At 42.6% G+C, this 24012-nt stretch overlaps 1 protein-coding gene across 1 annotated transcript in view; it reads right to left on the bottom strand.

The window, feature by feature from the left end:
* The window catches only part of LOC137047120 (macrophage mannose receptor 1-like), a 62153-nt gene extending 47603 nt beyond the window's left edge, over positions 1–14550 (bottom strand). Inside the window, exons 1-3 of the mRNA XM_067424683.1 lie at positions 14152–14550; positions 2745–2874; positions 2344–2469 (exon numbers count right to left, since the gene is read on the bottom strand). Of these exons, the coding sequence (XP_067280784.1) occupies positions 2344–2469; positions 2745–2874; positions 14152–14550 (655 nt within the window). The remainder of the gene's footprint in view (positions 1–2343; positions 2470–2744; positions 2875–14151) is intronic.
* Positions 14551–24012: the final 9462 nt, after the last annotated feature.

Here is a 24012-nt window from a genome sequence, read left to right as displayed (position 1 = left end):
CTCTGGTGGAAGCGGCCCCTGAAGAACTAAACTGTCGAGAGCGAGCATCTGTTTTTTTTCTTAGAACTAGGTCAATAGAAATTTTAAAAATTTATACGAAGGGAAAAAAAAAAGAGTCGGCAAGAGTCGAAGCAAAAAGAATGTGCAGGGATTAACCTTCCCGCTGTGACAGCAATGCTCTAATGCCAACATCAGCAGCATCGACTTCCACAATAAATGTTCTCTCATCATCAGGCATGATCAGAATAGGCGCTGTGGTAAATAACACTGTCTTCCTTTCATCTCCCTCCCTTATGCACACAAGGTGGTATGTGTTGCAGAGATCTAACTTTGTAAAAACCTTTGCTGAGAAGGTTTGCAAGATCCTAAAAGCAGACGACATAAGTGGCAAGGGGTATCTGTTCTGGACAGTTATGTCATTTAGCCCACTATAATCTATGCAGGGATGCAGAGAGCCGTCTTTCTTTTTCATGAAGAACAATCTCGCTCCAGCAGGAGAAGATGGGGTAACAGTACCTGCTGCAAGTGAGTCAGCAAGATATCTCAAGAGCGTCTTGGGAGTAGATAAGGAATAGAGTCGGCCACGGGTGGAATGGTCCCGGGAGAAGATCAATACTGTAATCATAAGGTTAATGGGGAGGAAGATAAGTGGCCCGGGAATAATTGAACACCGCCTGCAGATTGGGGTACTCCTCTGGCACTCCAGACAAAATACCAGTTTATTCCTGAAACATAGAAAAAGAAGAAACAGGGGAAACAGCAACTATTAAACACTTAATATGACAAGACAAGTTCCAAGACAAAATAGTCCCATTAGCCCAGTTAATTTGGGGATTATGTTGAGGTAACCAGGGCTGACCCAACACAACGGGCGAAACATGTGGGAAAAAAAGTAACTTGATGGTTGCCCGAGATGATGAAATTCACAGCGATGGTGGATTGGACATACTACACGGCCATTTAGGGCAAAGACCGTGATGGGGTCCCTTAAGTCAATGAGGGGAATACCCCGTTCTAGCACCCATCTCTTGACGATGAAACTATCCTCAGCTCCAGAGTTGATGAGTGCAGAGCAGGAGACTCTAGCGCTGGGCCAGCAAAGAACGGCGGAGAGGGAGGTGTGCATCTTGGAAGAGAACAGTAGCACTCACCAGTAATCCCCATTCTACTGGTGAGCCCTGGCTTTTACCTGACACAAAGATACAAAATGGTCAGCAGCTCCCCAGTTAAGACACAGCCGGTTGACGATGCAGCGTTGACGTTCAATGGTAGATATTCGGATGTCTCCGAGTTGAATGGGCTTGAATTCCGAAGGTGGTGAAACAACTGCTGCAGGTTGAGTTAAGCCTAGTTCAGACTGCACAATTTTCAAACTCGTTGGGTCACTGCTCTTTTTACACTGCATGACTATCTGGGGTATCATTCAGTCACTGCTGTGTTCACACTGCACGATGGTTTGATGACAGAGGAGTTCACATTGCATGACTGAACAAGAGGAAGAATCGCCGACAACTCTCTCTCTCTGGTGCGCAAACTACGTTTCCCAACTACACGTGCGATGTGACAAGTAAACAACGCGCGCAAGACTGGGAATTGTTATTAAAAATGATAAACTGCACAAAGTTTGCTTCAAATTGTATGTGCGCTGATTTGTGAAGAAAAGGAAAAAAAGATTATGGCAGAGGAAATTGTTGGAGAGACAGAGGGAGCCAGGATTGTGTTCTGCAAAGGCAGTTTGAGGTAAATAAACAATTTTGTAATGTGCTGCTGCTGTGGCTGGATGTGCAAATGTTTAGCCTTTGTTTCTGTTTGATAGAATTGTAAATATATTTATGAAAATACGGATATTCTGCTCTATTACTCCTCCCCGAACCTCCCGCTGCCCTGTATCTCACTCTCTCATTGGCTATCGGTCATCGCCGATGTAATTTTCAGTCAAAATGCAGTTCACACAGCAGGTCCAGATATTTAGCATGCCACATATCTCATAGGCGTCAGGGACTCATCGGCGATTCTCTCTGATCGCGTCTTTGATTATTCACACTGCGTAATTGTCACTCGCGTGCACAAGCACCGATTTGCCTATGATCTCCGGCATTTGTCAGCGATTTCACAAAACCTGTCAGTGCTCAAAATCGGGGCAAAAATAGGGCAGTGTGAAATAGGCTTTAATCATTGCTCGGAGACCACGCCTCAAGTTTGTCGGTGAATCTCGAAGCGTTTATCAAGGCTCAGCTAACTGATCTAGCTGGGAAGGAGGTTTGCGGGCGGAAATCTCATCTTTAAGGTCCACATTTAAAACCTCCAAGAAATGTGCAACCAGAGCTGGTTCATTTCACTCACATGGCACCAACGTGCGGAATTCAATGGTGTAGTCAGCCACAGACCATCTCCCCTGCCGCCGCATCATGAGAAGACGAGAAGCCTCAAATCCATGGGCCGAGCCGTCGAATATCTTAATCATCTCTTCTTTGAATAAGGCGAAACATAGCCAGCATACGGCGTCTGCCTCGACGGCAGTTCTACAGTTGTGTGTGTGACCAGTCAGCACCGAAACCACAAAAGCCCACATTGGCCCGCTCCTCAGCATAAGGCTGGAGAGAAAAACAACCTTGCATTGGGTTAGGAATGCTCAGCACTCATTAGGCTCACCCACATAACAAGGAGGATGATTCACTCTGGGTTCGAGGGATTCGAGGGAATTTCTGAAGGAAATTATGGACTCTTGTGGATAAATCCGTCACCTGCACTGCCAACAGCATGTCTAACAGCGGACAGCTCTTCCTCAAGTCTGCCAAGCATTGCTCCCTGTAGCTCGACCACCAAACGAAAGGGTCCTGCCTCTGCTGGGTCCATAATTTTGGTTGGATTATTCTGTCGGTGTAAACAGAGGACCCAAGAGCGAAGGCAGATCAAACAAAGATTTATGAACAGTAAGGAACAAAGGCAGTCAGCCGTGCAGAAGACGCTGAATTGGAGATAAAGTATTTAACTGGTTGGTGCGATGTCTGGGTCTGGCTGTAGCAGGCAGGCGCTTCAATCTCCCCAGTCGACTAACAATGAACCGCTGGAAACTGCGAGGCCAACAGCCACAATATGAGAACAGATATGATGAGCAGCACCAGACAAGACAAACTCTGAACAAAGGTGAGATGTAAATGGCAGATCAAATGAAGATCACTAGCACACATATAATCAATAATCCGACAAAGAAGCAGCACGAGCTTGAAATAGAAGAGAGAATCAAGGTAGAGAGGGAACAGGTGCGGGGCAATCACAAGCAAACAGCTGGGTGCAGATAGACACAAAGTTTGCATTAATCGCAAAAATATTTTAAGGAGCAAATTTTCCGTCAGTCCACTTTCCTCAACCTGAGGAATTATAAAAAAGACATTGCTGTCACTGTTGGGTGAAACTGATAGCAGTATGTAATCAAGCATTTAAAATGTTTATTTACAATGAATATAAACAGAACAATCAATGTAAATGCAAGGAGAACTGATAATGTACAGAAGGACACACAGAGCTTAAATACACTGAACAAACCAATGAACATCATGTACAAACGTATCCGGAAGCAGGGAAAAGAAATAAAAAAATAAAATAAAAAAATGACCAAAAACCACTCTAGTAAAACCGTTTCAATAAGGAGGTTCAACAAACTCTGAGTTTAAACTTGAACTCTGAGTTGACCTACCCTGAGATGGGAAACCCTGGGTTTTGGGTTTCAGAACAGCTGAATTGAGGTAGTTCAATCAACTCTGAGTAGACTGAGGCCCTGTCCCAAATGGCACACTTCATGTGCACTTTCGGTCTTGTGGACTTACAATGGCCATTGCGTGCGTATGTCCGTTAAGTCCACAAGACCAAATGCTGTCCCATTTATCATTTAAGCTTAAAAAAGGGTGCTCGTGAGCGGACCTCTGCGGCTGCAAGCGCAGAGGACTTCTACCCGGCAGTCAAAGCGGCATTACGTCGTGAAAGTGCGGACTCAAGAGGAAGACCGTGAGGGTTTAGGGTGTAATTTGGGACAGGGCCTGACTGAGTTAGGTGCGCACACCCAGACTATGAAAAGCCATGATCAATGGAGCTCCGAAATTACGATTCACCATGGCAACAGCACCAAACAAAAAGATGTCTGTATACAAGTTTAATTCTTAATCATTGATATAAAATTTAGAGGTGAAAACTGGCAGAACGGTATTGAACTAATATTAATTTTCATAGTGTCCCACTTGCAACAAAAAAAAAAAAAAAATGTAGTACTAGCAGCTTAAAATGAAGTATAAAATATATTTTAATCAGGTACTGCTTTAAACATTAAAGGATCTTTGGTGTAGAATTCATGACTTTACAAACATTTGACATATTAAAATATCATTCAGTGTATACTTAAAAGTTCAGCAGCTTTTTTCCACATAGTATAATATTCTTTTCACAAAATGTTCTCTAATCCAACCTGTTACATTTGTGAAGTAAGGTAATGAAATTAACATTTAACTACTCAGACCAAAAGCAAGAAGGAAGAGGCTCACAAAATGAAAAAAAGAACTGCTGCTTTTGTATTTAGCAAATAAAGATGATCAAATACATAGTGAATCATTTGTTAATGTTGTATGGCATATATTTCAGACTACCCTTCCTTCTGGTATTCTTCCATTCCATATAGTAATCGGTTTCATTTTCATGTCAGATTCAATCAGAAACTAGATTATTTTTCTTACCTCATTGGTAGATCATTTTGCTTATTTTAAGCAAAAACACTTCATTTTGAACTTATTTTCAACAAAACATAAAGTTATGAAAATGTAATTTTACTAAATTGATCTTAATTTAAGAATTTTTAGATATTTAGACTAGAAACAAGGCAAAAATACTAAGTAAGAAGAGCATTTTTTGCAGTGCACAGAGATATTCAGAAAGAGCTCACGTGAGAGAGGCAAACTTTCCTGACCTCTCTGCATACAGTGGCCTTACTAATATGCTCTGCATCCCTTATTCTATATTTTTAAAAAGATTTAAAACTAGTACTGCTCAAATGAATATGCATGTGGATAAATCCTCATCTGACTTGAATGTCACTCCCTACAAATTACTGCAGCCTCCTCATGCTAGTTCTGTTATTTTGACAGTGTCCTCTTGATGAAAATATTCATAGTGAATAAATATAACTGCACTGCAAAAATGTTTTTCTTTCGTCTTGTAATTTTCAGACAAAATAGCTAAAGATTTTAAAATCAATGTCCATTTCCACACAAGAAATGCATGTTCCTGGGGACAAAAGAAAAAAGCAAATTTAAGTGCATTTTTCTTATTTTGCTAATTTTCTGCCAATACAGTAAGAAAAAATACTCAGTATGAAAAGCATTTGTGCAGCGTGAATGAATGAATTAAGTATTTAAACGTCGCTGGCACTTTAAAAAGGGGGAGGAGACTGAAATAAACTCTGGGTTTACCAAAGAAAACCTGCTCCTGAACATGTTAGAGTTGATGTTAGGTTCTTGAACGAATCGTTCTTTTGAGCCGGTTTTCAGCAAATAACCGGTCGAACCGGTTTACTAATTGAACTGAATCGAACTTTAGTTTCGTGTTGATAATGCAAGACGCAAAAGCCGAAGTAGCAGATCCGACTGAAAAAGAACCGATTGAGGCGGTTCAAACATCTGTCGAAGTTTGCAGAGGATTACCGAGGCGAGGGTGATTGAGTTGACGACGCAAGTCTGACGCACGTAGACTGCTGGAAATATGCTTATGATGACTACTGTTATTGAATAACATTTTATTAAAAAAGGAAAAAACCATACATTTTACTGTAACTTATGCATGCAGAGTATTAAGTGAAATGTATAAGTTTATAAGACTGGTTTATTCTTTCTATATCGGTACTTTAGACATGTAACATCTGTGTTTGTGGATCAGGGCCTGTAACGTGTACTGTAGTTGCGCAATTTTCAGTTGAGTCCGACACGAAGGATAAATTAATTAACTGAACTCAACACAAACACCATTAAGTGAATGAAAGGCAATAATCAAAAAATGCACTCAAGCAAATAACTATTTGATTGTTACAATATGCATTGATACAGAATATTACTTTATTTGAATGTTCCCTTGTAAATGTATTAAAAAAAGAATACATGTAGAAATGTATTAAAAATCATAAAATAAATACATAGTGACATCATTGCATGATTACATCAGGAACCTATGAATCGGCTTTTTAAACCGGGTCATTGAGCCGAACTGTCCGAGAAGAACCGGTTCTCGGAAATTAATCAGACTTTGCATCACTATTAGGTTCACAAAGTCGGTTACCCCAGTAACCCTGGGCTTGACTTACCCTGCTTTCTTGAGTTTAACATACCTCCCATTCTGAAACAGAAAACTCAGAGTTTGCCTTATTTCAGGGTTAACCCACTCTGAGTTTTCATTTAACCTCCTTTCTGAAACAGGCCCGAGGACATAAGTGTTACAAGGCTGGGTGAAGCAAGTAAGAGGCAGAATCAGGACTTTTTAATCAGAACAGAAACAACCAGCTCGACAAACATAACTTCAAGAACGGACAAGGAGTGCAGAGGAGTCCAACATAAAGGGAGTGCTAATGACGAAGACCAGGTGCAGGGAATCCAGGGAGAGAGGGAAAGATGATGAGGGAGTGTGTTCAGGTGTGGGCAGGGAGGATTGTGGGAAATGGTGTCTGGGACAGGCATGACTTGTGACAATAACCTGGACAATTACATATAATTCTACTCACCTATTACTTGACTTGCATGTGTAACTTAGGTGTAGTTTTTCCTTCATTTTTAACTCCATTCATTCCATTAATTTGCAACTGCTTGAATAGTATCTTGGTAAATTAGTTTGAAGTATCTTTACTCTCCACCGGTAGTTGCAAGATTATGGAAGCAGTTCAACTAATTCCTACCTCTACCTCCTTTCACCAAATAACCAATCATGTTCATGGCTGTGACATAACTAAAGGCTATAGGTTTTTTTGTTTTTTTCATGAACTTTTGAAATGCCCAGATTTAACTTTATGTTTCAATAGAAAACATATCAAAGAAAAGAAAATGGTGTTTATCAGGCCAAGAATATCCCACACATTATCCACCCTTTTTCCTGAACAACCAACCAATTTTGAACTCAGAATCAAATGCCAGATAACTAACAGTGATAACTACTTCAGCAACAGCAGCATAAATTATGCCAGTAAAACATAACTCAATGAATGTTCACACTTTAATAATGGTTTATAACATACTTTTTCAAGCAGCAACTCATGCCAAGAACTTGCACATCATTCAGCTTTAAATGGTTTGTTCAGAAAAATTAGGTCCAAATTAGGACATAGACTATTTCACTATCTAAGATAACAAAACAATTTTGGTTGGCAACACGTGTAGAATATTCTTGTTCACAAAGCAACTGACTGGCTCCTCATACTAAAAGTCCAAATGTCGGAATTCAAAATATAATTTAAACTGGAAAGCGAAATCTACATTTTAAATATTTCAGAATTTTGCACTAATCTAATAAGTATTTCTGACACAAATATGGGAAAAGGTCTGATTCTTACAATAAAAAATCATGATGAATGTAATAATTTAGCAAAAATGTAAAATCTAATTTTAGATCCTTTTCCCCCCACTTATGTAAATGAGGATATCCAAGATGACCATTAAAATAATTTAAAAGTTCCATACCTGAGAATAGTACCAGCGAAAACATGGCTGTAAAAAAAAAAAAGTTAGTGCATTTGATTTAAAAAAAAAAAAAAAAAAAAAGTATTAAACCACCAGTTTTGTCAAATATTTAAGATCTCAAAACTTCTCAAATCCTGTGTCTTGCTGCAGTTTCTGTTTGGTTTTATTTCAGCTCTCTTTATATACTGAAAAATGAAAATGTGGGTGTGACTCTTTTTTTTTTTTTAATCAAAAAATCTGTAGGTGACCTAATCGCTACCAGTATGGTTTTGTTTAACATTAATGTACAAAATATAGATAGGAAAGTTGTATAAACACAACTTAACATCAACAAATCTGTTAGAATACCTCACTAAAAGCATGCAATGAGAGACATTCTGTAAACTGAAGAATACATTAATTCATTTTTCTGGACAGCGGCTTTCCATTTAATTTCTACACTAGCTTTATATACAAAAATTTTTCTGATGAATTGTTCTTTAAATATAACAATTTAGAATTAACAATAATAAATATAACACTCTAATAAGATGACTTTTTAAAGGTACTTTGCCTTGAGCACATCAACAAAACTGTAAAGGTTGCTGGAGGATTGGTAGGCATCACTCGAAATGAGACAGCTAGAAACCCTTGGTCCATCACCTACAATGAACATGCATCTTTATCACAGGACACTAGATCCCTGTTTGGACTGACACATGATGGAAAAGATGATGAAGACAACCACCAAGACCTGTGGTTGGAGGAGGGACACAATTCATTTCAAATGAACTTGAAATGCATTTCATTTAGTATGGTCTTGAAATTGAAATAAGTGGGGGATTTGATGATGCTGAAAAAGTGCGTAAGGTCATTCTTTATATCTTCTGAAGCAACATCCCCGGTTGTCAAAGACACCAACCCATTCATATTCTCCAGTTGGAAGACATGGTATCTCTGTAATTGGTCTACAAGTCGAATGACATCATCATTATCCCTTCTGAGTCTTGATGGAAGGCAGTCTTGGTGGTTGTCTTCATCATCTTCTCCATCATGTGTCAGTCCAAACAGGGATCTAGTGTCCTGTGATAAAGATGCATGTTCATTGTAGGTGATGGACCAAGGGTTTCTAGCTGTCTCATTTCGAGTGATGCCTACCAATCCTCCAGCAACCTTTCCGGTTTTGTTGATGTGCTCAAGGCAAAGATCAAATGGCACCTCGTTGAAGCCAGGGGTGGTAAAAGTACTCAAAAGTTATACTCGAGTAAAAGTATATATATATCTAAATAAAAAAATGACTCCAGTAAAAGTAGAAAGTCCTCCATTCAAATATCACTTGAGTAAAAGTACAAAAGTATCCGATTTAAAACGTACTCAAATACCAAAAGTAAAAAGTAAATATTCAAATGAACTGTAAATATCAATAATTAAGCAGATAAATTATTTTGGGAGTGATATGTAATGCTTTAATTGAACAAATTATAAGATTAGATACTGCAATTAAAAATTTTGTTAGATTTGCAATTCATAAGAGACAAAGAAGCAGCTTTGTCTTGAACAGACAACAAAATAACTTGAAATAGACATAACATTAGCTGCATCAAACAGATGATGAGCAAGATACTATTAACTAATTCAAAATGAATTCAAAAGCCATAACCCCAATGACATATTGCTTAACAATTAGTTAATAGTCATGTGCCCCAACAAGTAAAGTCATAACATAGTAATACCTTTGCAAATTGTTATATATGATTAATGATTAATTAAACAGACAACTGTGAGTCAGAATGCATGCTTTGAATACATTAATTTAAATTATTAATTAATGTAATATGTTATTATGGAATTTATGATGTCATATTTAATTAATAGCAATTCATATATTACTTAATCCATTAATCATATAGAATGTTCATTAGTTGCTGATGCAGTGATCATAAATAAATGGTTTAGTTCTTCATGAGGCTTACATTAACTCATGATTATCTGTGCTTTAGTTAGAAATGAATTAATGCATATTAGTACACCTGTATTGTTAAGTGTTACCAATTCTTTCATAGTAAATAGAGTGCCGCGATATAAAGTTTGGGAAACACTGAGCTACCTGGAGAACACTGACCTGACCTGACTTGTCAGCTTTTCCAAGTCTATACCTGACTGGATCATCCATGACCAATCAGACCGGTTTGGAAAGCAAGTGTAATAAATATTTGGAGTGGGCATGGGGAAATGTATTGGAGTAAAAAGTAAACTTTGCCTTTAATATTGTAGTGGAGTAAGAGTAAAAGTAGCTGTGAAAGAATCTAAAATATTCAAAGATATTTGATATTTTTCTTTGAACAAAGACATTTGTTTTACTGTGTTTCACCCCCCTCTCTCTTATCAGTGGGGCTGTTTGGGATTCCTAAAGACAAAGAGATGTTGAGGGCCTGTAGGCCAAATGGTGCCACACCTGTAGTACAGTGGGGGAAGTCTGGTCTGATTGGTCAGTTTGAATGTCTCAGGGTTTCAGTCACATGGTCACAGGAGGGATAAAAGAAGATTGCAACTTTTGCTCTAGGTCTCTTTTTCTCTGGGGGTCTCTTTCCTCTGACGCTGTCTTTTTCTCTGGCTGTCTCTTCTAGGGCCTTCTCTGGCTCTTCTCTTTGCTCTCTCTTTTTCTCTCTTTTTCTCTCTTTCTATCACTCTCTATCTCTCAGGTAACATTCTACACATGCTGGGTACGATTAATGGTATAGGTTTTATCATCTCATTCATCTATTTTGTAACTATTTTAAGTGTAACCATAACCGGATTTTGTCATTAAATTCTTTCAATTATAAATGATTTTGCTAACTAGTTTTGGTTTGGTATTGACTTTGAAGTGCTCCCTATTGCAATACAATATAGTCACATTAAAGCAACGCTCTCCCACATATTTTGCTATTGTAACTGCGCTTATTTCCGTCGTTGGTATAAGTTGCAGTGGGTGGTTATAGACAAGAAATGTACAGTTTTCTACCATCACGCTGATAACGTTTCTTTAGTCGTTCGGCAACCCTGCAGTCAGAACCACCGTAGGCGATCCACCCTTACAGCTGCAAATAAAATATACTCAAGTACAGTACAGATCCCCGAAAAAGTATTGTTACTTTATTACTTACCACCCCTGGTTGAAGCTGTGTGGCCTCTTTGGCTACAAAATCACCATCTAGGAATCCCTAGTAGACCCGTGGTGCCGTCTGTACCAGATGTACCATGTCTGCTATGAATACAGCACCCCATTTTGTGTGATCATATGCAGCAAACCAGGGCATCATGCTCTTGAAGGTTGACATGTAAAGCTTCCAGTCACCACATCTCAGTGCCCGTGTGAATGCCAAAAGAACAGATACAAAATACATGTATTGTCACCAGAAGGTAAATGTTAGTTTGTTTTCATTAGCCTTTCAGCAGATCCATTAGCCTAGGGATCTGCTTCATCATGCCAAATCACATCTGTGCTGACACAACAGTCCCCTTTGTGGTGTGTTACTCTTGTGGTATTTATTGATTTTTTTATTTTAATTATCATGCTTGCACATAAATTGAATTATATTGCAAATTTTCCCAAAATTACAGTAGGTAACATAGAAAATGGAAGCACTTTGGGGTGGAAAATCCGCTTTTACCACTTTTAAGATTATAGTGTTAAAATGGACAAAAAAAAATTCTAAGCTGACAACCTGGCTAAAACACATGTTGGGGGTTAAATATTAATACTGGATAGGTTGTATGCTTGTACCAAAAAGTGTCCGAGAAAGTTTTAATATCAGTTTTGGTCTCCTGACTATTTCATAGTTATTACTACTAACTAGTTACTAACCCCTAACCCCAAAGAAGTGAGAGAGCAGTTTTTTTGGGGGGGATGGAATTAATAACTACAGTGATATATCAATTACACCATTGTACATTAATGAAGTCAAATAGCACCATAGATCACTATCTACACTTCTACATTTCCGCTTAGACATTAAAGTATTAAAACTTCTCTCTTCCTACAAGCTTTAAACTTGGCTTGACTCATTCCCATAGATAGGGGTACTGATTGATAGAGGTTTTGGGATACTATGTTATGTTTCCAAGCTGATATTCACTTTGAAAACTGGTTCTCTTTAGGCGGAGATTGTTTTTTTTTTTCATGTTCTATTTCTGTTTTCTCTTATACTGTACAATAAATGTTCATCTGTTCACTTCAGCAGACATTGGCCCCCTGACTAATGTTTCTACTCCAGACTCAGACCACTGCTTCCGCAGGTCCCCCGAGGTCTGGAATCGGTCCTTCTCCACAATCTTCCTCAGGATCCGGTCACCTTTTCTCGTTGTTGTCACGTCACAGACAAAGGAAAAGGTGCGAGGACTCAAGTGCAGAGAAAGATAATTTATTACAAAATAAACATAAACTCAAAACAAAACCCACGAGGGGGAAAAACACACAATAGAATAATAAAATATAAACTTAAACAAACCAACAGAATCACAGGGAGAACGGGAGACGCAGACATTACACAAGGATCCAACACAGACTGACAAACACAAGGAGATTATAAAGGGAACAAACAAGGCAGATAATGAGGGAGAACAGGTGGGGCAAATTAACCAATAATCCGATAACAAGGGGGAGGGAACTGACAGGGACACGAGCACATGCTCAACATAACAAAACCCACAAGTGCACACACGACAGGACAGGCATGTGACATTACCCCCTCCTTAAGGAGCGGCTACCAGACGCTCCACTAGGGACGGGAGGGACAGACCCGGGCGGGACGGGAGGGACAGACCCGGGCGGGACGGGAGGGACAGACCCGGGCGGGACGGGAGGGACAGACCAGGGAGGAACGGGAGGGACAGACCAGGGAGGGACGGGAGGGACAGACCAGGGAGGCACGGGAGGGACAGACCAGGGGGGCACGGGAGGGACAGACCAGGGGGGCACGGGAGGGACAGACCAGGGGGGCACGGGAGGGACAGACCAGGGGGGCACGGGAGGGACAGACCAGGGGGGCACGGGAGGGACAGACAAAGAAGGTACAGACAAGGGAGGGGTAAACAAGGGAGGAACGAGGAAAACAAAAAGTTCAGGAGGCCATGGTGGCCCACAAAGTTCGAATGGCCAGGGCGGCCCACCGAGTTCGGGAGGCCCACCCAGTTCAAGCGGCCGGGGCGGCCCATAGAGTTCAGGCAGCCAGGGCAGTGCGGGTAGAGCAGGGCGCCAGGGAGGCGCGGTGAGAGCAGGGCGCCAGAGAGGCGCGGTGAGTGCAGGGGGCGCCAGGGAGGCGCGGTGAGAGCAGCACGCTTCAGTGGCGCGGTGAGAGCAGGACGCCTCAGCGGCGCGGTGAGAGCAGGACGCCTCAGCGGCGCGGTGAGAGCAGGACGCCTCAGCGGCGCGGTGAGAGCAGGACGCCTCAGCGGCGCGGTGAGAGCAGGACGCCTCAGCGGCGCACGGAGAGCAGGACGCCTCAGCGGCGCACGGAGAGCAGGACGCCTCAGCGGCGCACGGAGAGCAGGACGCCTCAGCGGCGCACGGAGAGCAGGACGCCTCAGCGGCGCACGGAGAGCAGGACGCCTCAGCGGCGCACGGAGAGCAGGACGCCTCAGCGGCGCACGGAGAGCAGGACGCCTCAGCGGCGCACGGAGAGCAGGACGCCTCAGCGGCGCACGGAGAGCAGGACGCCTCAGCGGCGCACGGAGAGCAGGGCGCCTCAGCGGCGCAGGCAGGGCGTTGGGGAAACTTCTCCAGTCCAGCAGTATCCACCGGCACTGGGACCACCGGAATACGATCTGCTGGCATTGGGACCACCGGAACATGATCTGCCGGAACTGGGACCACCGGAACACGATCCACCGGCACAGGGACCACCGGAACACGATCCACCGGAACTGAGACCACCGGCACACGATCCACCGGAACTGGGACCACCGGAACTGCCTCCGGGGCTTCGGATAAAGCCCTGTGCTCCTTCCACGCATGCAGGACTGCCACCACAAAGCATCCCATCACAGCCCTCCAGGCCGTTTCCGGACTCGGGACCACCGGAACACGATCCACCGGCACAGGGACCACCGGAACACGATCCACCGGCACAGGGACCACCGGAACACGATCCACCGGCACAGGGACCACCGGAACACGATCCACCGGCACAGGGACCACCGGAACACGATCCACCGGCACAGGGACCACCGGAACACGATCCACCGGCACAGGGACCACCGGAACACGATCCACCGGCACAGGGACCACCGGAACACGATCCACCGGCACAGGGACCACCGGAACACGATCCACCGGCACAGGGACCACCGGAACACGATCCACCGGTACAGGGACCTCCGGAACACGATCCACCGGAATAGGGACCACCGGAACACAGTCCACCGGCATAGGGACCACCGGAATACGATCCGCCAGCATTGGGACCACCGGCACAGGGACCACCGGCACAGGCACGGAGGGAGACTTCCTTCTCCTCCTCCGTTTCAGGACCACTGGAGCAGGGACCACCGATCTTGGGACTGCCAGGGCAGGGGCCATCTCCCTGGCAGCTCTCTCCTGCTGGCAGGCGATAGCTTCCACCATTGCCTCAAATGTGCCTCCGTCATATGCCCTTCTGAGCCACCACTCCATGGGCTCATCTAGGGCATAATTAAAAAGGTCCTTGAGTGCAGAGTCACTGAGCCTCAGCCCCTTGGCGGTCTCCAGGAACTTCTTTGCAAAATTCCTAATCTCCATTCCCTCCTGGTGAAGTAGGTGGAGGACTCGAAACCGTAGAATCCGCTCATAGTGAGGACAGGTGGTGAGCGATTGCGGGATCGAGTCCTCTCTCTGCTGAGTCCTCAACATGGTTGGATCCTTCTGTCACGTCACAGACAAAGGAAAAGGTGCGAGGACTCAAGTGCAGAGAAAGATAATTTATTACAAAATAAACATAAACTCAAAACAAAACCCACGAGGGGGAAAAACACACAATAGAATAATAAAATATAAACTTAAACAAACCAACAGAATCACAGGGAGAACGGGAGACGCAGACATTACACAAGGATCCAACACAGACTGACAAACACAAGGAGATTATAAAGGGAACAAACAAGGCAGATAATGAGGGAGAACAGGTGGGGCAAATTAACCAATAATCCGATAACAAGGGGGAGGGAACTGACAGGGACACGAGCACATGCTCAACATAACAAAACCCACAAGTGCACACACGACAGGACAGGCATGTGACAGTTGTGCAGCGTTTTTTGCCACACTTTTTCCTTCCCACAGACTTCCCACTGCAGGTGCCTTGATACAGCACTCTGGGAACCAGGGCTGGACTGGTAATCTGGTGGGCCGACGCACTTTGGGGCCGGTAGTGTTTTAAAAGAAATAAATAATAATTGTACCACTGACAACATGCAGCGACAGCGGCCCATTGGTTTGTCTTCTGAATTGACAAGCCGAAGCGACAGAGACCTCCCCTCCATATTAGGCGCTTTTTCTATTTATTTATTTATTTATTTATTAGTATTTGAGCGCATGGAACTGCAAAGGTGATTATCCGCACAATAGCCGCTGAGGAACGTTCGCTGCGTTTAAATCCAGCTCTATACGGCACTTTGACTATGAATTTTGTTTTACAATCGTATGATATGCAGTGCTTTAAGTGGGCCGGTACGCACCGGTACTCAGTACCGCCACTTCCAAATATAGCTCTTGAGCGTACAGCTACCTCTCCGTGCACCCAGAACGTGACTTTAGCGTACCGGTAGGCTCATTTGCACATCTTCCAGAGTGCCCTTCACAATGCACGTTTACTAATTCGTCCCACCAAGATTAACCGTTCGCGGAAGGCTTTAAGACCCGGCAGAATCCTTTACCGGTGTTCTCTATGCGAGTGCTAACTGCGAATCCCTTTAACTGTTCGCATTTATATTTTCAGCAAATCAGTTTGGCCGGATGCAAACAACGTGATTACTGTTCGTGAGTCCAACATTCAGCCATGCAAAAAAAAACATGCACTCTCCCTGATGGAAGATGTGATCAAAAAGGGAAGTTGTCTTTCAATATAATTGTAAGTTAATGCAGTATTTTAAATATTTAATATTTAAGTAACTTGTCGTATTCATAAACTGATTAGGCTATTCAAACAAAAAATAACTAATAAAGTCTTAAGCAGCAAAAGCTCTAAGTTCTCTTTAATACAAAAATATGCATTTTCATTTATTCACATATGGTTGCTGACACATTTAGTTCAACATTTTAAGTGCCATTGTTTTATAAAATGTTTTATTGGCCGAAATTTCAAATTCAGTTATTATGCTTTCAAATTGTATGCCATCTATGTATCTTCCTGAGGAAAACAAAAACCTTTTACGTTTTATAATTTTGAATAGAGGTTGATGGTAGGCTATTTAATATCCCTTATGTAGAAAATAAATATTAAGTAATTTGAGCATGGAGTCACATTATGCCTACTGGACTGAACCATAGGGCCATTAAAATAAAGTTTACAAAATAAATTTTTATTAAGAACGAGAATATAGAAGTACATTGAGATATATTTAATACTTTAGTATTAAACTAAAGAGTTACACGCACAGTATAGGAAAAATATTGATGGCACTCAGACAGCAATGTTAAATTGTGTATCTAAAAGAAATGTATCTAAAAAAATAGATACATTTCTAGTTTATTTGTTGTTCAGAAAATATGAGACCATTGAAAATGGTTACCAATTAACTCATGGAGCCACATTGAGATCCCTATATCTCTGGAAATTAATGGGCCTTAAAATTAAGGAACCAAAAGTAAAACGTGTTTTAAGAATCTAAAAGGATATTAAGGTATCTTCAAAATGAATTATAGGCATGCAAACTTTAAAAAAAACACAAGTGCTTTTTACCTTTTTTTGAAATGTCACCATTGTCTTATAATGCAACAAAGATTTCTAAAGTCAACAGATTTCACTTATAGACCTACCAATCTCTGTGAAAATAAAATAATGATGCCATCTTTCTAAAGTCATGTTTACACCCCTGTGAAAATGGTCATTCTGAACCCCATTACAAAATATTGAATTACTCAGTAAATATACACCCATCACATTAAATATTTTGTCTTTTTTATATTTTTTATTTATGACTGTTTTTCTTCAGAAACAAAATTAACAAAATCTGGGAAATTTTCTGAAATTTGGCAGATTTTGACACAGAATGACTCAAGTGTGTTTGTCTGGGAGCCTTTATACACACACTTAACTGCAGACATTGAAATAACTACACTGTGTGGTACAGTACACATTTTTTGAGTGTCCCTTATTATGTCCCTTATTTTCTTAAAGAACCACGATTGTCCCTTATTTTCTTTTCCAGAAGTTGGCAACCCTACGTATAAAACTCAGGGGAGGAGAGGAGTCAGCAAAAAAATAAATAATAATAATAACAGAGTACCGGCACTTCTTTTGGGCCACTTAAAGCACTGATGATATGGAAACATTACAGGTTCTGTGTTGAATCAGCTGAAAACAGCCGTGAGCATATTCATGACGAGGTAAAGTGGAAAACGGCAATACACACAAATGTTTCACTTTAGCAGAACCACAATTTACATTGCAGCTAACAGCGAATAAATATGGTGTTTTGGAAGAAACATTTATTAAAAAATGTTGCTATATTACTTAAATTAATATTTAATATGTGATCATTTACTCACCCTAATGTCATTCCTAAATGAATTTATTTCTGTGTAGAATAAAATAAAATAATTTGAGTCTGTTTTTTGGTTCAAATGGTAGCCTAACCAAAATGGCTTGGTTGGCAAAATTCTTCAAATTTTATATTTGAGTCATACAGGTTTGGAATGACACGAGAGTGAGTAAATGATGACAGCATTTAAAACAAGTAAATTTACTTTACTGCATCCTAGCTCAAAATCATCATTGCTTTACTGCCAAGGGCATTTCTGTGTGACAAAAAAGCAATATTAAGTTTATCTGCATTTGCAGCAAATTCGATAATATCTATCATTATTTGTCCTTGTCCTAGTTTTATTTATATACTCCAATTTAAGGCCCCAACCCCAGCAAAAACATTCACGGGGAACTCATGGGCCAGATGTGCTGGGCATGCCAGAGCCGAATTTTAGCCCCAGTCCAGCCCTGCTGGGAACAGCCTATTCGTACAGAAATGTCTTTCTGTGTCTTACCCTCTCGCTTGAGGGTGTCAATGATGGCCTTCTGGACTGGGTCGGGTCAGCAGTCTTACCCATGATTGCGGTTTTGAGTAATGAACCAGGCTGGGAGTTTTTAAAAGCCTCAGGAATCTTTTGCAGGTGTTTAGAGTTAATTCGTTGATTCAGATGATTAGGTTAATAGCTCGCTTAGAGAACCTTTTTCATGATATGCTAATTTTTTGAGATTTTTTGGTTTTCATGAGCTGTATGCCAAAATCATTAGTATTAAAACAATAAAAGACCTGAAATATTTCAGTTGGTGTTCAATGAATCTAAAATATATGAAAGTTTAATTTTTATCATTGCATTATGGAAAATAATGAACTTTATCACAATATGCAAATTTTTTTGAGAAGGACCTGTACATAAGCTTGATTTTGGGGTATGCAATCTGCTTTCAGGTGTAAAAGTGCATTACATGGAAAAAAGGAAAAATAAGGTAAATAAAATAAAATAAAAACTAAACAAAAGAACAATAAATCATTTACACAAAAAAGCTTAGCTTTGTTTTCAAATAATATTTTTTTGCATTTTTGCTTATTATTTTAAGGGCATTTGTTTAGAAAATTGTGGCGAGGTAGACAAGCGAGAGACGTGGGAGGTCTCGAGTCCTCTCATGAGGAAGCTTGGAGGCATATAAGCGACACCAGTGAAGGACGAGAGAGGACCAGGCCTGGACTTTATATTGTGTTTTGTTTTGTTTATGTTTTATTATGTGTGTGCAGGGCAGTCATCTGTGAGGGGCTGCACGGTTACTTCCGTTTTGTTTGTTTATTTATTAAAGTCTTTGTTGAATGCTTACCAGTTCCGACCTACTTCTTCCTTATTCTACGAATGCCATTACATAAATAAACAAGGTTTCACTTTCATATATTTAGATTTGAGTTTATAACAACTTTCCAAAGATTACGGATGTTATTAATCTCTTTGTTGTTGTTAATGTCTTTGTTGCTGTTCATAACAAGTTCAGACAATGTCAAGTCAGTCAAGTCAACTTTATTTATATAACGCATTGATATGAAGATTGTTTCAAAGCAGCTTCACAATGTCAAACAAGAAAATATTGTAAAAAAATATATATATTTATTCGGCTGTACAGTTGTTCTGGAGAAAACGGTGATGTCATCAGCTAATTTCAATTTATCACATAGAAACAATGTGGGCAGATCAGTGATATAGTTGATATAGTTAATTTAGTAATTCATTTTATTTGGATATTTAGTTGAAAACAAAGATTGAAATTGTAGTGTCCCCAACTGAGCAAGCCAAGCCAAAGGCGACAGTGGCAAAGAACCAAAACTCCATCACGGCATAATGAGAAAAATAAACCTTGGGAGAAACCAGACTCAGTTCAGGGTGCCAGTTCTCCTCTGGTCTATTAACAAACTGTGTATGATTATTATTCTGGCAACCTTACAGGTCAGAAATCCTATTAGATTGGAATATTCGAAAGTTTGAGGTATCACGCCAGAGACGGGTTTATTTAGGATGACATGTCAAGTAAACAATTATTGAATAGGAATATTCGAAGGATCAGAGTCATCACGCCAGAGATGGTTTTATTGAGGATAACGTTTTGATAACTGTCAGACACAGACGAGGACACAGATGGATTAGTGCAAGTGCAAAGTATTTATTCTGAGGTAACGGACACAGGTGATACCTCGATGGATGGTGACACTCAGACAAAGGACGATGGAGGTGAAGACAATGAAGATGAAGATGATTACAGGTGAGGGCATCTAGGAAGGACAGGTAGTCGATGATGGGTTCGGTGCAAGACCAGACAGTGAGTGTGAAGGTCAGGAGTGCTGACTGGTGATAATGCACAGGTGATCAGAATGCCGGTGATGGGGAACGAGTGGGTGTGGCAGTGTCTGATGGCTGTGAGGGCGTGACAATAACTAACTGAGACACTTATTGACACGGTCACTGCAGACAATTCAGGGATGTGTTGGTCATGTCAGGCCACAGGTCCATCAGACGCAAGTCCACCGGTGATGTCCTTCTATGAGAAGATTCCAAGAAGAGGAACCTTGATGAATATCAAGCCATAAAGCACATACACACATACGATGAAAAATAAATGATCAGTAGTTTAAATGTTATCACAAAATACACAATTACAAGTTTAAAGGGATAGTTCACCACAAATTAAAATTAGCCAATAATTTACTCACCCTCAAGTCATCCTAGGTGTATATGACATTCTTCTTTCAGACAAATACAATCAGAGTTCCCTTTTGAGGGAACTCGCGCTGCGTTGTCATGACTCTGAAATCTGTCACCGAGCCTGACTGGTGCTCCATCATGACATAGTATTTGACGGCATACCTGGAAGCTATAATAGAATGCCGGCACTGTCAGGTTAGCTCTGCTGGAAAAATACACAAGATCCAAAAGCGAGTTATAGGTTTTAATGAACCAAGTCTCACAAAAAGGAGGAAAAGCAGGAAGTCACAAGCTGTAGGACAGACAAGATCCCAGGCAGGAGATGCAGGCATGCAGGACTGTGATCACAGGGACGCAATGGGCAATCCAACGCCGAAGATCCTCCAGGAAAGACAACCCGACCAAGAACGCCAGGGAACAGGAACGTACACCTCACACACACAGGAAGCCTGTAACGATCTGACAAAGATAGTGGGTGAGTGAGGTGAATAAATAGGGGAGATAATCAGGTGCAGCTGGAGATGATGATGAGAGGAGCAATCAGTAGCCACGCCTCTAACAGCACCACACAATCACAGTGAGAGAATGAGTCACTGAACCCATGAACCGTGACAGTACCCCTCCCCCTAGGAGCGTCTCCTGACGCTCCCAGGAGGACCTACCTGTCGATTGTAATCATCGATGAGGGAGTGATCCAGTATGTCCCTAGCAGGAACCCAACTCCTCTCCTCCGGACCGTAACCCTCCCAGTCCACCAAGTACTGAAATCCGCGTCCCCTCCGTCTCGAGTCCAGAATACGGTTGACCGAATAAGTGGGTTCCCCATCTACGAGTCGCGGCGGTGGGGGAACCGGGGCAGGCGGGTTAATGGGAGAATGAAAAACAGGCTTTAATTTGGATACATGGAACACAGGATGAATCCTCCCGTACGCTGGAGGTAGTTTAAGGCGGACTGCTACCGGACTAATGATCTTGGTAACAGGAAACGGACCAATAAATTTGGGAGCCAATTTATTACATACGGAGCGCAGAGGAATATTCTTGGATGAAAGCCACACCTTTTGACCAACGACGTAAACGGGAGGCTTAGACCGGTGGCGATCGGCTTGGGCCTTGGTGCGCACCCCTACCTGGAGAAGAGTCTCACGGGCTCTGCTCCATGTATGGCGACACCTCTGGACGAAGGCGTGAGCGGAGGGGACCGCGACTTCGGATTCCAGACTAGGAAATATTGGTGGCTGGTACCCTACACTACATTCAAACGGAGAAAGGCCCGTAGACGACACTGGTAACGTGTTATGTGCGTACTCAACCATTGACAGTTGTTGACTCCAGGAGGAAGGATTCTTGGACACCAAACATCGCAACATTCTTTCAAGATCCTGGTTGGCCCGCTCGGTCTGACCATTGCTCTGGGGATGGAAACCCGAGGACAGACTTACAGTCGCTCCCAGTAATCTACAAAACTCTCTCCAGAATTTGGTTATAAATTGGGGCCCCCTGTCGGAAACCACGTCTATCGGGAGGCCATGTATGCGAAAGACGTGATCAACAACAGCCACCGCTGTCTCCTTGGCAGAAGGTAATTTGGGCAAGGGAATAAAATGAGCAGCCTTTGAGAACCGGTCCACGACCGTCAAAACGACAGTCTTGCCCTGGGAGGGCGGGAGGGCAGTGATAAAATCTAGCGCAATGTGGGACCAGGGTCTCGAAGGAACTGGCAGCGGTTGGAGTAACCCATCTGGAGGACGATTGGAAGTCTTACCAATGGCACAAACCGAACAAGCCAAAACAAATTCCCGAATGTCACGAGCCATACAAGGCCACCAGAATCGTTGCTTAACCAAAAAATTGGTTCGATTAACTCCTGGATGACAAGCCACATTAGAACAATGACCCCATCGTACAACGTCGGACCGTAGACTCTCGGGCACGAATAATCGACTCGGTGGTCCGCCGGGCGGAGGCGTTACCCCTTCTAAGGCTGATTTGACCCTCGATTCGATCTCCCAAACGAGTGTGGAGACAATGAGTCTCTCAGGTAAAATACACTCGGGAGTGGACGGGCGTTCGGAGCGATCAAAAATGCGAGATAAAGCATCAGGCTTGATGTTTTTGGAGCCCGGGCGGTACGAGAGAGAAAAATCAAAACGACCGAAAAAAAGGGACCACCGAGCCTGCCTGGAATTGAGTCTTTTAGCAGTTTTGATGTACTCCAAATTCTTATGATCGGTCCAAACAATAAAAGGTACCCCCGACCCTTCTAGCCAATGACGCCACTCTTCCAATGCCAGTTTGACTGCCAACAACTCTCTGTTACCAATGTCGTAATTACGTTCGGTAGGTGACATGCGATGGGAAAAAAACGCGCACGGGTGCATCTTGTCATCCGAGGAAGAGCGCTGTGAAAGAACCGCACCTACCCCCACCTCCGACGCATCGACCTCCACCACGAACTGACGTGATGGATCAGGGGCTATGAGAATGGGAGCCGAAACAAAGCGGCTCTTGAGTTTGGAAAAGGCAACTTCGGCTACACCAGACCACCTGAACGCAGTTCGAGAGGAGGTCAATTCCGTCAGAGGTGCGGCTAGTTGGCTGAAATTACGAATAAATCGTCTGTAAAAATTGGCGAACCCCAGAAACCTTTGTAGGGCCTTACGGGAATCTGGACTTGGCCAATCTACCACAGCCCTAACCTTTTCGGGATCCATGCGCACTCCCTCGGATGAGACGATATACCCAAGGAAAGGAACTGACTGTGCATGAAATGCGCATTTCTCCGCCTTGACAAAAAGCCCATTCGCTAGCAACCTCTGGAGCACTCGTCTGACATGCTGAACATGTTCCTGGAGAGAAGAGGAAAAAATCAATATGTCGTCCAGGTAGACATAAATGAACTGATCGACCATATCTCTCAGCACATCATTGACGAGTGCTTGGAAGACCGCAGGGGAGTTAGACAGCCCAAAAGGCATGACCAAATATTCAAAATGGCCCCTGGGGGTATTAAACGCAGTCTTCCATTCATCCCCCTCCCTTATGCGGACCAAATGATAGGCATTACGTAAATCCAGTTTTGTGAATATAGATGCTCCTTGCAACCTCTCGAAGGCTGAAGACATCAACGGCAAAGGATAAGTATTCTTAACCGTGATGTTGTTCAACCCTCGGTAATCAATGCAAGGTCGCAAGGAACCATCCTTCTTACCCACAAAAAAGAACCCCGCCCCCGCTGGAGAAGAGGAAGGCCGGATGAACTTGGAAGCTAGCGAATCAGAAATGTATTTCTCCATGGCCTCCCTTTCTGGAACAGAAAGTGAGTATAACTTGCCTTTAGGCGGAGACGTACCTGGCTGTAATTCTATGGCACAGTCGTAAGGACGATGAGGAGGTAGAGAAGCAGCCCGGGACTTACTGAACACTTCCTTCAGGTCAAGATACTCCTGGGGCACGTTAGACAGGTTCACCGACTCATCCTGCAACACAGAACTAGACACAGACGTACAGGCAGACACAAGACAAGAGGCATAACACTGATTGCTCCATGCAGATATGGAGTTGAGTCCCCAGTCAACACGAGGATTGTGCTTGACTAGCCAGGGGTGACCGAGGACGATGGGAATCAGCGGAGAGTCCGTTAGGAGAAAGTCAATACTCTCCGTGTGGTTCCCTGAAGTCACCAGAGTAAGGCTGCTACTGGAATGTGTAATAGCAGGTAAATGCTGTCCGTTAAGAGCGTGAACAGTGATGGGATGGTGAAGTGGAACAATGGGTATCTGGAGCCGTACAGCGAGGGAATAGTCTAAAAAGTTACCTTCGGCTCCAGAGTCCACAAGCGCCTGACAGTCATGAGTCCTGTTTGCCCATTGCAGTCTTCCCGAGAGGAGGGTGGTGGACGAGGATTTCCCCAGC

This window comes from Pseudorasbora parva, chromosome 18 (assembly GCF_024679245.1).
Source record: "Pseudorasbora parva isolate DD20220531a chromosome 18, ASM2467924v1, whole genome shotgun sequence".
Classification (NCBI taxonomy): Eukaryota; Metazoa; Chordata; class Actinopteri; order Cypriniformes; family Gobionidae; genus Pseudorasbora; species Pseudorasbora parva.
The sequence above is the reverse complement of the archived record's forward strand: the minus strand, read 5'-3'. Positions and strand labels throughout refer to the sequence as shown.